The sequence below is a fragment of the Scyliorhinus canicula genome, chromosome 2 (assembly GCF_902713615.1).
Source record: "Scyliorhinus canicula chromosome 2, sScyCan1.1, whole genome shotgun sequence".
NCBI classification, from domain to species: Eukaryota; Metazoa; Chordata; class Chondrichthyes; order Carcharhiniformes; family Scyliorhinidae; genus Scyliorhinus; species Scyliorhinus canicula.
Window position 1 is genome coordinate 18,801,318 of NC_052147.1, and position 13,608 is coordinate 18,814,925.

The 13,608-nt window shown below is 43.3% G+C and overlaps 1 protein-coding gene across 4 annotated transcripts in view; it reads right to left on the reverse strand.

Annotated features, from left to right (window-relative positions):
* rps6kl1 (ribosomal protein S6 kinase-like 1) overlaps positions 1-13,608 on the reverse strand; it is a 69,686-nt gene that overhangs the window by 25,547 nt on the left and 30,531 nt on the right. For 2 of the 4 annotated variants that reach the window (XM_038774438.1, XM_038774430.1), the window contains exon 2: positions 4,510-4,872. In XM_038774438.1, coding sequence (XP_038630366.1) covers positions 4,510-4,792 — 283 coding nt within the window. In that variant the 5' untranslated portion in view covers positions 4,793-4,872. Of the gene's footprint in view, positions 1-4,509; positions 4,875-13,608 lie in introns of all 4 variants that reach the window. The other 2 variants (XM_038774445.1, XM_038774454.1) reach the window with 1 other exon arrangement.

Genomic DNA, 13,608 nt, shown 5'->3' on the forward strand with positions numbered 1-13,608 from the left:
TAATTCTGAATTTTCATGTTCTCTCTACATCTCTCGTTCCTACCAAGTGTTATTTCTCTATTTCTCTCCCCTTGTCATATATGTATTGTGGTGGGTTATAGATCCACAGGTAGCAGACAAGCACCCCTGCCAAAGAGCCCTTAGTTACTCATAAACCCATTCATTATTCATGGGATGTGGGCGTTGCTGACTGGGTCAGCATTTATTGTCCATACCTGATTGTCCAAGAATAGAATGGCTTGCTAGGTCATTTCAGAGGGCATTCAAGTGTCAATCACATTGTTACTTCATGAACATGCTACTCCAGATCCAGAGTGAATGTCACTAAGCTGCTCGACATGAAAGGCACCACAAATAACTTACCCCTTATCTTATCCAGACTCAACAAAGAACCGGATAATCTTCCCCGCCATAACCAAGAACACTAAATCATGGCACCCCACCCTCAAGATTAGTTAACCTATTACATAGTAGGCCACAATATTGGATAGCCTACTTGAGCCCCATCTTATTTCTTCCACCTCAAGTTATACATGCCTAATTAATAACGGACAGGTCAAAGATGGCCAGTGGAAATGATTGACCAACAGACTCCAGTTGTGGAATGTGTTTTTTAAAAAAATGCATTTGCACCAATAATGGGGAGTGTGGGATTTGTACCATCCAGACAATCTACACCTGAACAGTGATGGGACCGGTCTTCTTGCGAGCCACATAACTAGGAAGTAGATTTAAAGTAGTGTGGCCAAAGGATCAAATATGTGAAGCTGTAATAAATCAAAGAGTTGAGACAAGGCAAAAAGAGAAAGGTATTATTAAAGGAAATGAAAAACACACCGTGACAGGAAGGGATAGAGAGTATAAATGTAACAATAAATCAGATGAGAGTACAGATTATAAGAACAGGATAAAACTAATCCCATTTGAAATGAGTGAAAAATTTGCCCTGCAGTTTGATGACACCACAAATATTAGCGGAACCTGGCAACTCTTAGCCAATGTCAAGTATGTTGTTGGGGATTCTATCAAAGAGAATTTCTTCTTTTGCAAAGAATTACCATGTCATACACCAAGGAAGCAATTTTTCATATCACAATAGACATAGAATTTACAGTGCAGCACGGTAGCATTGTGGATAGCACTTCACAGCTCCAGGGTCCCAGGTTTGATTCCGGCTTGGGTCACTGTCTGTGCGGAGTCTGCACATCCTCCCATGTGTGTGCGTCGGTTTACTCCGGGTGCTCCAGTTTCCTCCGACTGTCCAAAGATGTGCAGGTTAGGTGGATTGGCCATGTTAAATTGCTCTTTGTGTCCAAAATTGCCCTTAATGTTGGGTGGGGTTACTGGGTTATGGGGATAGGGTGGAGGTGTTGACCTTGGGTAGGGCGCTCTTTCCAGGAGCGGGTGCAGACTCGATGGGCCGAATGGCCTCCTTCTGCACTGTAAATTCTATGATAATCTAGGAGTGCAGAAGGAGGCCATTTGGCCCACTGAGTCTGCACCGGCCCTTGGAAAGAGCACCCTACTTAAGGCCACACCTCCACCCTATCCCCGTAACGCAGTAACCCCACCTAACCTTTTTGGACACTAAGGGCAATTTAGCATGGCCAATCCACCTAATCTGCACATCTTTGGACTGTGCAAATATATGGAAATCCACGCAGACAGTGATCTAAGCCGGGAATTGAACCCAGGACCCTAGCGCTGTTAAGCAACAGTGCTAACCACTGTGTTATGAGTAAAATGAAAGATCGGGCCGGAATTCTCCAACCCCCCGCAGGGTCGGGGAATCGCCCGGGGCCTTCGTAAATCCCGCCCCCGCCGTGGCCGGAATACTCCCCCACCCAGGAATCGGCGGGGGCAGGAATCGCGCCTCGCAGGTCGGCGGGCCTCCCGCGCCGGTTAGCGGGCCCCCCGTGGAGATTCTCCGGCCCACGATGGGCCGAAGTCCCGCCGCTGTCGGGCCTCTCCCGCTGACGTGGTTTAAACCACCTCTGTGCCGTCGGGAGCAGGCGGCGCGAGCGGGCCCCGGGGTCCTGGGGGTGGGGGGGGGGGGGGGGGGGCGAGGGGCGATTGGACCCTGGTGGGTGCCCCCACGGTGGCCTGGCCCGCGATCGGGGTCCATTGATCGGAGGGCGGGCCTGTGCCGTGGGGGCACTCTTTTTCTTCCGCCGCCGCCACGGCCTCCACCATGGCGGAGGCGGAAGAGACCCCCTCTGACGCTCCGGCGCATGCGCGGACGCACGCCGACCGGCGAAGGCCTTTCGGTCAGCCCCAACGGCGGTGGGCGTGCGCCAAAGGCTGTTGGCGCCAGTTGGCAGAGCGGGAGCCACTCCGGCGCGGGCCTAGCCCCTAAAGGTGCGGAGAATTCCGCACCTTTGGGGAGGCCCGACACTGGAATGGCTGGCGCCACTCCTTTATGCCGTGACCTCCTGCCCCGCCGGGTAGGGGAGAATACCGCCCCAGAATCCTGACATCCCCAATGTAATGTGGGGAAATGTTAAATTGTAAAGGAGTCGGAGTATAGTGTTCAATTCTGGTCGCCACACTACCAGAAGGATGTGGAGGCTTTAGAGAAGGTGCAGAACGATTTACCAGGATGTCGCCTGGTATGGAGGGCATTAGCTAGGAGGAGCGACTGAATAAACTCGGTTTGTTCTCACTGGAACGACAGAGGTTGAGGGGCGACCTGATAGAGGTCTACAAAATTATGAGGGGCATAGACAGAGTGGATAGTCAGAGGCTTTTTCCCAGGATAGAGGGGTCAATTACTAGAGGGCATAGGTTTAAGGTGCGAGGGGCAAGGTTTAGAGGAGATGTACGAGGCAAGTTTTTTTAAAAACAGCGGGTAGTGGGTGCCTGGAACTCGCTGCCGGAGTAGGTGGTGGAAGCAGGGACGATTGTGACATTCAAGGGGCATCTTGACAAATACACGAATAGGATGGGAAATAGAAGGATACGGACCCAGGAAGTGTAGAGGATTTTAGTTTAGACGTGCAGCATGGTTGGCACAGGCTTGGAGGGCCGAAGGGCCTGTTCCGATGCTGTACTTTTCTTTGTTCTTTGTTTGTTCAGGAAGGATAAAGGAGAAGCATATTATCTAAATGGAGAGAGTGCAGAACTTTGATTTGAGTGTCATAGTGCATGAATTGCAAAAGCCCATAATGCAGATACAGCAAGTAATTAGGAAAGCTAACAAAATATAATTTATCGTGGGGGAATTCAATATAAAAGTAGGGAGATTGTGTTTCAGTTATACAAAGCACCAATGGGATCCCATTTGGAGTACTCTTATTTCAAGAAGGATATAAACATATTGGAAACAAGTCAAAGAAAGTTTACCAGCCAAATATCTGGAATGGATGAGTTTTTTTGGAGAAAAGGTTGATCAGGGTAGGTTTATATGCCCTGGAGTTTAGGAGAGTAAGAGGCAACTTGATTGAAACATAAAAGACCATAAGGGGTCTTGACAGGGTTGATATGGAGAGGATATTTCCTTTTGTGAGAGCAGCAAGAAATAAGGGTCACTGTTTATAATAAAAGGGTTGCCCATTTGAAATGGAGGAGCAGAATAAATGTTTTCTCTCAGAGGGTTGAGAGTCTTTGGAACTCTCTTCCTGAAAAGACAGTTGAATATTTTTTTTAAGGTCAAGGTGGATAGATTCTTGGTAAGCAAGGGGGCAATATTTAATAAGGCTAGGGAGTATACAGATGTAAGTTTACTATCAGGTCAGCCACGATCTTATTAAATGGTGGAGGGGCCGAATGGCCTACTCTTGTTCATATGCTCTTTCTCCCTTAGTGTTTTACTTTCCCTTTTTCACCTCCTATACCTGGCACCGTCTTCACCTTCATTGTTTACAGCCTCTCTCTTCCTTTTTTCACTCTAGGACTCTGTGGCAAACGTTCCCCTTGTTCTGAGGGACTGCCATTAGTTAGAAGTAAAAGAAGCACTGACTAATTCTGGGGAAAAGGAGAGAACACTCAATTTTTCCTGCCATAATGTCAAGCAGAAATGACACAACGTGTTTTGGGACAATTCACTGCAAATTAGTCCTTAGTTGAAAAACTAAATATTCCACAGAGCTTTTCTTCCACTGTTTCTGATTGCAGTAATTAACGGCAGGAACTCTAACTTCAGGCACTGAAGTTAAGCAGACTATTTTCATTGCCAACCTAGCTAAGATTGCTAGCCTAACACAGACTGTGATCAAAACTGGAACTATCCTGACTGTATTACCACTTATGGTACTGAGTATTATTAGTGAGATATTAGTGACACTACAACAAATAAGAAGATTTTCTAAGTGTGTGAATAAAGAAGGCACCACTTTAAAATATAGTACTGTAACAGTGGAGTCCAAGAGGATTTTGTTGTGAAGGTTTATTTGTCAAAACAATAATATGATTGCCAAGTGTCTACTGTTCATCAAAAATCAGAAGATGCCTCAGTATTCATATCTTTTCCCAAATTACTAAACACTTTTAAGCTCTAAATAAAACGTATACCTTGCACTCCCTTCAGGAGAAGATCCACGCCATTCTTGTAATAGTTAAATGCAGCTTCATAATCCTCATTGACTTCTCGGTCCAGCGCTAAGCGGATCTGCTTTGCTGCATCAACGAGGTAGTCTCGTTTGGTGGCTGTGCTTCTGGTTGCCTGATGGCCCTCCTGTACGCTGGGAGACACTCGGCTCCGGATCTGCTCCAAGTATACACGAGCCTGGGACAGAGGACGCGAGCAGGGTTCGACATCCTGCCCAGGAAGCCTTTCTCCAGCAAGGCTGTACATGATTGGTGTCTTCAGAATATGCAGGCTCTTCTGTACTCAGTCCCATCCAGTCCAATGTTGTCAAAATAAGTCAGCTGAGTCTATATAGCAAGTGGAGAAAGATGGATAAGTTAAATATCACCCTTCATGTAAAGATGAGGGTCTTGGAACATTTCTCATTTTGTCAGTAAAACGTATTCCCCAAATGGTACATTATGGATTAAATGCAAAGCAATGCTCTGTCTGTTGTGGCAAGTTTGCCAAAATCCTTGCCACAGAAAGTTCGAACTGTACTAGCTTGACATTTCCATTTCAGACATCTACTGCTTTTATGCCATTTGCAAGTGAAATTGATAATTTATTGCTCAAATGTATTGAATTACAGTTTTGTACTGCAACTTCAGAACTAGTAGCTTGAGACTACCCACTGCTCATTTTGAATTCTCACAGACGTTTCAGACTTGAAGCCCGTTAAATCTAATAGATAATAAAAGTGCAAAAATTTGATGTCAACTTTAACTAGACTCGTCACTGAATTATTGACATGCATGAAAAATGATAGTAAGCAAGACGATTTTTAAACAAGATGTCACAATGTGGTAGCAGTGACGGGGTGAGCCGGAGTGGATTTCTTTGACCTAAATCACAATTGAAAAGCATTCCTGTTGATGACAGCAGCTCTATTTGCATCTCACATAGCTTTTCACCTACAAGGACAACAAGCAAGTTGAGCTGAAATCCCGATTTCATCAGATATGCAAGCAAAAGAAAAAAACATTTATGTAACAGCTTTTACAGGCAGTGAATATGTGAAAGTGCTTCACAGACAAATAATGCCGTCGTTCCAGAAGGCAGCTCACCACTACCTTCTCAAGGGCAATTATGATAGGCATTAAATGCTGGCCTAGCCAGCGCAGCCCACAGTCCTTGAATGAATAACAAAAACAGTATTTTTTTTTTTTTTTTAAATGCACCATTTGTAACAGACCCAAAATGTAGCAGCAAGGAACCATCAACTGTACTAAGATAATCGAGCAGTCGAAAACACGATGTGGCACTGAAGGGGAAAAATGTTGGGCAGGGGAGAATTTCCCTTCCTCTTCTTCACCCCATACTGTGGGAGCTTCTATGCCCAGCTGAGATGGTAAACAGAACCCGAATTTAACATAGCGCGAAGACGATTGGGGATGGGAAACAAATACAGGTCTCGTCACCGGTACCCACATTGCTTGACAGAATAAAGAAAGAATCCTCCATGTTGTGGAACTACATTACTACCAAGGACTCCCTGGGGTCTGGTGCAATAACCAAATGAACTGTTGCTGGGCTTGGTGGCATGCAGGCCATGGAAGATTATTTTTCAATTGCATTCACCAAGATCTATAGCATAAAGCAAGATTCATTGCAAGCCTCAAAAAGAATTATAAATGGCCTTTATCGATTACTGCACTAGAGGCAGTGCACGATGATTTCATTATTCTAGCTTGTACAAACCTTGCCCAGCATCTAGAAATATTCGTGACCAGAAAAGGATGTTTTTAAAAAACACACAAAAATCATACAAGGTTGTTTCTCTGCTGCTTTTTAAAATTTTACCAAACAGAAACAGGGTAGAGCCTGGAGAATTGAGAGCCTTGGCAGACTGTTGCAAATAGAAAGGGTTCTCTAACTGAAGGGAAGCAGATTGGACTCATGCATTTCAGCTGCAGAAAAGAGGCAGAAAACCATTGTGCCACCACTGCAGCACATTCAGCACAGCAAGTGTTAACAGCAAAACTGACGACATCTGCAAGGGGGAGATAGCGCACCCACAATGCTCAGTGTGGATTGGTTGCAGTTGACATCAGCCTGTTGTAACTGTCACAGGGAGGCACCCACCTGTGGGAGTTGTGTTCAGCTCTCTTGTTCTTCTACAGAGCTCATAGCGGAAATGGAACAAGCAGCATTTAATAGTACTACAAGCCTGGTTTAATTGCAACCATTCTTGTGCCAATTTTGAAAACACCCATGCATTAAAAACACAACTGGGTCTTTTCAGTTATCCAGAAGAAAATACAGCTGTGTTTAGAAAAGGATTTACTGTACAGAACATTTTACACTTAACCCCATCCCATCCATTCACTGTTCTCCAGAAGACCAGAATATTAATGATTTGCTCCATAACAGTCAATTATCTATGACCATCATTATCATTAATAATATACATTACAGCCTTCAACCATCCATCTACTAAAACAGATATTTAGCCAGTTTTCAACAGACTGAACTGATTTTTGAGATGGGAATCCATTGTGCACATTTATTACTGAACGGGGAAAGAAAATTGCTCCTGTGTTGGACTTCAGTTTGTCACTTCATCTTTTTGTACTTGTGTCCTTCAGGAACATGGGAGCAGGGGTAGGCCATTCGGCCCATCGAGCCTAAGCCATTTAATTAGATCATGGCTGATCGTCTACCTCAAAAGCCACTTCTCCGTACCATCTCCATATCCCTTGATGTCGTCAGCATACATGAATCTATTGATTTTGATCTTGAACCTGCTCAATGATTGAGCACTCACAGCCCTCGGAGGTAGAGAATTCCAAAGATTCACCACCCTCTGACTGAAGACATTCTTCTCATGTCAGTCATAAATGGCCTGTTGCTTATTGAGACAGTCTCTCCTGATTCTAGATTCACCAGCCAGGGGAAATGTCCTTCCTACATGCACCCTGTCAAACCCTGTTAAGAATTTTGTAAATTTCAATTAGGTCACCTCTCATTCTTCAAAACTCTAGAGAACACAGACCTAGTTTAATCAATGTCTCCTTGTAAGGCAATCCAGCCTACCCAAGGGTTAGCCTGGTGAACCTCTGTTTCACTCGCTCTATGGCAAGTACATCCTGTCTGAAGACCAATATTGTACACAATCCTTCAGGTGCAGTCTCACCAAGGCTCTATACAATTGCAGTAAGACATCATCACCCCAATACTCAAATCTCCTTGCAATAAAAAGGCCAACAAATCATTTGCCTTCCTAATTGCTTGCTGCATGCAGATGTTAGCTTTGTGATTTATGAACAAGGACATCCAGGCCCCTTTGGGCATCCAACACTTCCCAACCTCCCAATTTCTTTTTACGAGAGTGGATAACTTCACACTTATTCACATGATTTCCCTTTCATAAATCCATCTGGAGTCTGTCCAATCACATCATTCATATCATTATTTTCTAAGCGTCCAGTTATCACATCCTTCATAGTAGATTCTGACATTTTCACTACGACTGTCAAACAAACAGGTCTGTAGCTCTCCATTTTCTCTTTCCCTTCCTTTTCAAATAGTGGGGTTGCATTTGCTACTTTCCAGTCTGCAGAAATCTTTCCAGAATCTTTAGGATTTTGAAAGAAAACCAATGAAAGTTAAATACAATGACTTTGTTGGCAATCAAAACTTGTAGGTAATGTTATCATGGCTAATCTTTCAGCATAATGATCGTAGGTCAATGGCATGTAGAAATAAACAGACAAAAATATTAGTCTTGGCAGACTTTAATTATGTTGAGGAATCAACTCAACAACAAGCTATTTTAGATCCTGTATTGTTCAATGACACAATCTTAGTAGTATTATAGTAAAAAGGTACTCTGAGAAAGAGTGATCATAATATATTAGAATTTGAGGGGTTTTGACTTTAAGATTATCTGAAATTTAAAGGAAGGTAATTACAGAGGAAAGATGGGTGAGTGGCTGAGGCAGTTTGGGAAATCAGATTGAAACATATGATGGTAGAGAAACAAAGATAAAAAAGTAACAAGCCTTCGGGAGGAATTTAGAAATCAAGAAAGAATGGCCAAGAAATTGAGGGGAAATGTGACGAGAGTAACCAAGCGAACAATATAAAAGTAGATTGTAAGAGCTTTAACAAACATGTAAAAAAGAGATTAGCAGAAGGTGAGTCACTTTGAGGCAGAGAGGGGGAAATTACAATGGCAAATAGAAATTGCTGTCAGCAAACAAATGTTTTGTTTCTGTTTTCATAGTAGACACAGAATATACCAAAAATTGTGGGAAGTGTAAATTATTAATATTAGTAAAGATTAACCAACACTAAAAGCCAACAAATCCCCAGGACCTGATGCCCTACACACTTGGGTTTTAAAAGAGGTGGCCACAGAGACAGTGGCTGCATAGGTTTTGATTATTTAGAATTCCCTAGATTCTAGGACTGTTGATATGGTTTGAGAGATAGCAAATCTAACCTGGCTCAAGAAATGGAGAATAAAAACTGGAAACTATAGACCAGTGGTACGGTTACAGCAGTCTGTGTGTGTGGATAGGGGGGGGGGGGGGGGGGGGGGGGGGTAATAAAGGACCATGCAAGCGTCATTGAAATTGGGGGCAATAATTAATATTGATCTAAGGATTCATAAACAAACAGAAAACAAACAGTTGGAAATAACAGGACATTTGCAACATGGCAGGGAGTTCAGTAAGGATCAATATTTGGAACTCAGCTATTTACAATGCAGACGGAGGCCATCAAGTCTGCACAAGCCCTTGGAAACAGCACCCCAATGACATAGATAAGAAAACAAGCAGTATAGAGTGGGGATGCAGGATGGTAAGGGATACAGACCAGTGAAATATTTAGGTATGTAGTGGTACATTGTGGGGAAGCGTGCAATTATCCACACTGGTAGGAATAAAAGTAGATTTGTTTTATAGAGGCCAGTCAAGTAAACAGTAGGATTTAGAGGAATGTAGGAGTCCTTGGCGGTAAAACAAGCAATTAGGAAAGCAAATAGTATGTTAGCCATTATTGCAGGGGCCTTTATGTATAAGAATAAAGACACCTAGCATCCATGCTGCCTCTTTTCCTTTTATTCCAAGGGAGTCAACTTTCCTGATAAGCTATTGTGTTGCACTTTATCAAGGCCTTTCTGGAAGTCTATGTACAGATCGACAACATTACCCTCATTAACCCTCTCTCATATCTCATTTAGAAACTCAATAAACTAAACACTATTTGCCACCAAGAACAATCTGTGACAGGTTCCCAGGTTATGGTCATGCTTCACTGCAGTATTTGTATGAAAAGAAACAGATCAGTTTCAGGTCATGACAATATTAGCACAGTTTTTCTCTCCACCAATGTTGCCAGTTCCAAGTTCTGAGGCATTTGATTTTGTATTACGTTTAATTCACTGCTACTTCTCTTCCAGGAATGCTGAAGGCGTTTTCTGCTCTCCTCTGATGGGATTTCTATTTATTCATCTTCATGGTTGAACAAATTATCCTGTAGCCTCTGTGCTTTCCTCACACTCTTATTTGATCAAGGGTGTAACATTTGTAATTCTACAGTCCTCTGGCACCACTTCTGCATCCAAGGAGGACTGGAAGATCTGTAATTCATTTCACCTTCCTGATTCTCAATCCTCAGCATCCCCAAATTCATCCTACCTAGTCCTGGTGACTTATTAACTTTAGGTACAGCCAGCCCTTTTAGTACATCCTATTTATCAATTCGAAATCCAGCCAATATCAACTACATTTTGGAGGCACCTTCTTCCTTGATAAAGATAGATGTAAAACATCCATGCTAATAAAATGATTCACTACGGCAATAGTGCAAGGGATCACCACTCTTTCCAACGACTTCAGGAGTATTATCATCCCCAAACCTGAAACTTGTGGAACTTTCAAATTCCTTAACCTGGTTATGATTTTTAGCATTCAAGGAGTCCAGGTAACATTTTAACCAGTCAATTCCATACACAGTAGACGTGCAGCCACTGTCTAATACAGCATAATTGAAGGATTCTGCAACCAACACCCTCATTACCGGCATAAAACTGCTTGAAGAACAATGCCTTATTTCTGGTCACTATCTTTTTCCTCTTCTGACTCTTCCGTGTCAAGTGTCGCTTCAAACACTCTATTATAACGTGTTGGACAGTTGAAAGCATAATGGTATTGAGAGTCACATCGAAAACATTGATTTATCATGCCCCGTGCATTTCTGGGGTTCATCCTCCTATTGTAGGTTCTAACTGGGTTTCTGTTTTCATAATTTCTGGGTCCTGATCTCCTTCTATAGTCTTGGAACCTGTCTGTAGCCGTACAATTTCGACATCCTGTTTGTAGTGTATCTTCCATTTTCTGCTTTATTGCAGGCTGACCTATTTGGGTCATCAGAGCCATCAGAATCAAATGTTTCCCCAGAAACTTTTTTTAAAGCTTCTGTCATCTGATTGAATAAGGTATCCTTATTCGCAAACTGAACTGCTGTCAAAACTAGGAGCCTATTCATGTTGCTCACTCTAGCACAGTCAAGTAATTTAAAGGCCAACACAGACTGGGGAAATCCCAGCTTGTGTTTCTGCAGCCTTTTAGATAGTCTGCCAAATTCCATTATATAATCTTCAATAGAGAAATCCTCTATTTTTCAGAACCTTTCAAAATCCGACCATGCTTCATACGCACTTAACAAGTCATCCTTCTTGTAAATCTTATCCATATAACGTAATAGAGTCTGCAGACATTCTTCTGAGTCTAACTCTTCCAATTCCAGCTCAGAAAACACTTTGCTCCGGATTTTACTGTCATAAGGTTGAGAAAGAGCCAATGCCATACCTTGTTTTCTCTTTCCCAAAGCAGTTACTTTATTCCACAATGCCAAACCTTGTTTTCTCTTTCCCAGGGCAGTTACTTTAGTCCACATAACAACTGCACTTCTCCATTGGTCGTACGATCCACTTTCAGAAAATAAGTGGGGGGCGGGGGGTAGTCATATCCAGCCATCTTTATCCTAGGTTCAGCCACTATCTTTGTTTTTTTTCTCACTCACTCCTAGGTTTGGTCTGGAAAAGTTGTATCTTTCAACCTGTATCTATCAACCCTTTACATCTGCACAGCAACCATCGTCTGATACCATTTGTTATATGTTTAGCTGCTGTTGTATAAAGAGTCTAAGGTTCTGCTCCTTTTCCACAAACACCTTTAATTTACTTCAACAGTCTGCACAAAACTCTAACATCAGATCACCTGACACAAAGGCCACCTGAAGTCCCTTTACAGATCAGTGTCAATTATTGGATACTTGACACAAATGAGACAACTAATTGGAATGACTCTAAACCCATTACTTTAAAAAATATATGTTTTTATTCTCCTCCTTTTTCACATTTTCTCCCAAATTTACACCCACCAACAATAAACAATAATCAGTAACAAATATGTCAATCCCCATATCAATAACAACGATCCCATCCTCCAACCAAACCCCAAATATTAGCCCGCATGTTCACACAAACAAATGACAAAAAGGAATTAGGGATCACCTATAGTCGCCATGAACACACACATTCCCCTCTCCCCCCAAAACTCCCACCCACACGCCCAACTAATGTTCGATGGTATCCAGTTCTTGAAAGTGCATAATGAATAATGCCCATGAATTGCAGAACTCTTCCATCCTTTCCCTCAGTTCAAACTTAACCTTCTCAAGAGTCAAGAATTCCAACAGGTCCCCCCGCCATGCCAGGGCACAGAGTGGAGAGGTTGCTCTCCAACCTATCAGGATCCGCCTTTGGGTGATCAAGGAGGCGAAGGCTACAACATCTGCCTCCGCACCCGTTTCCAACCATGACTGGTCCGACACCCTGAATATGACCTCCCAGGGCCCCGGGTCCAGTTTCACGTGCACTACTTTAGAAATTACCCTAAACACCTCCTTCCAGTTGTCCTCTAGCTTTGGACAGGACCAAAACATATGAACATGATTAGCGGGAACCCCCTCCGCAACGTTCAAACACATCTTCTCCTCGCCCTCTTGAGGTATGCTCTGTATATCACCTTCAGCTGTATCAGCCCCAACCTCACGCCGAGGTGGAGGCATTCACTCTCCGGAGCACCTCACACCAGAACACCTCCTCCATATCCTCTCCCAACTCTTCCTCCCACTTTGCTTTGATCCCTTGCACTGGTGCCTTCTCCTCTTCCAAAATAGCTCTGTAAACCACTGACACTACCCCCTTCTCCAGTCCCCCTGTCGTCAGCACCTCCTCCAGGAATGTGGAGGCCGGCTCCACCGGGAAGCTCTGTGTCTCCTTTCTAGCAAAATCCCAAACCTGCATGCATCTAAACATTTCCCCCTGCTCCAACCCATACTTCGCTTCCAGCTCCTTCAATCCTGCAAACCGACCCCGAAGAAACAAATCTTTTAGTGTCTTAATCCCCTTCTCCTTCCATTTCCGAAAATTTCCATCCCACCTCCCTGGCTCAAATCTATGGTTCCCCCAAATCGGTATTTCCGTTGACCCTGCCCCCAACCCGAAGTGTTGGAGAAACTGCCTCCAAATTCTCAATGAAGCTATTATTACTGGATTCCCATAGTATTCTTAACCCATTACTTAACATACAATGCCTGACATCACAGTTCAGATAAACCAAAATTTCCACCAACTCAGCATCTGAAGGACAATTATTTGCAAAGACTAGAACATGTAATGTTCTGCCACACGCTCCATTCCCCCTTCGCCGAGCATTCTTTCTCACTCACAGCTAGGCTTTGACTTCTACCCTTTCTTCAACCGTACAGAAATCCATACTTGCCGCTTTAGCTCCTTTGGACTCAAATTCTCCAGATTTTTGATGTCAACTACAGACCTCCCATAGATCAACTAATCCAAACTCTCCTCAGCAACAACCCCCACTTGCCCCTTATCATTATCTTCATTAGTCAACAATGGCTCATTCTGCCTCAGTACATTGAAATTATAATTCTTATTCTCTTCTTTAAAATCTCCCTATGACACTGTCCAATCTTGTATACCATGCAAACATGCAGCCTTATCT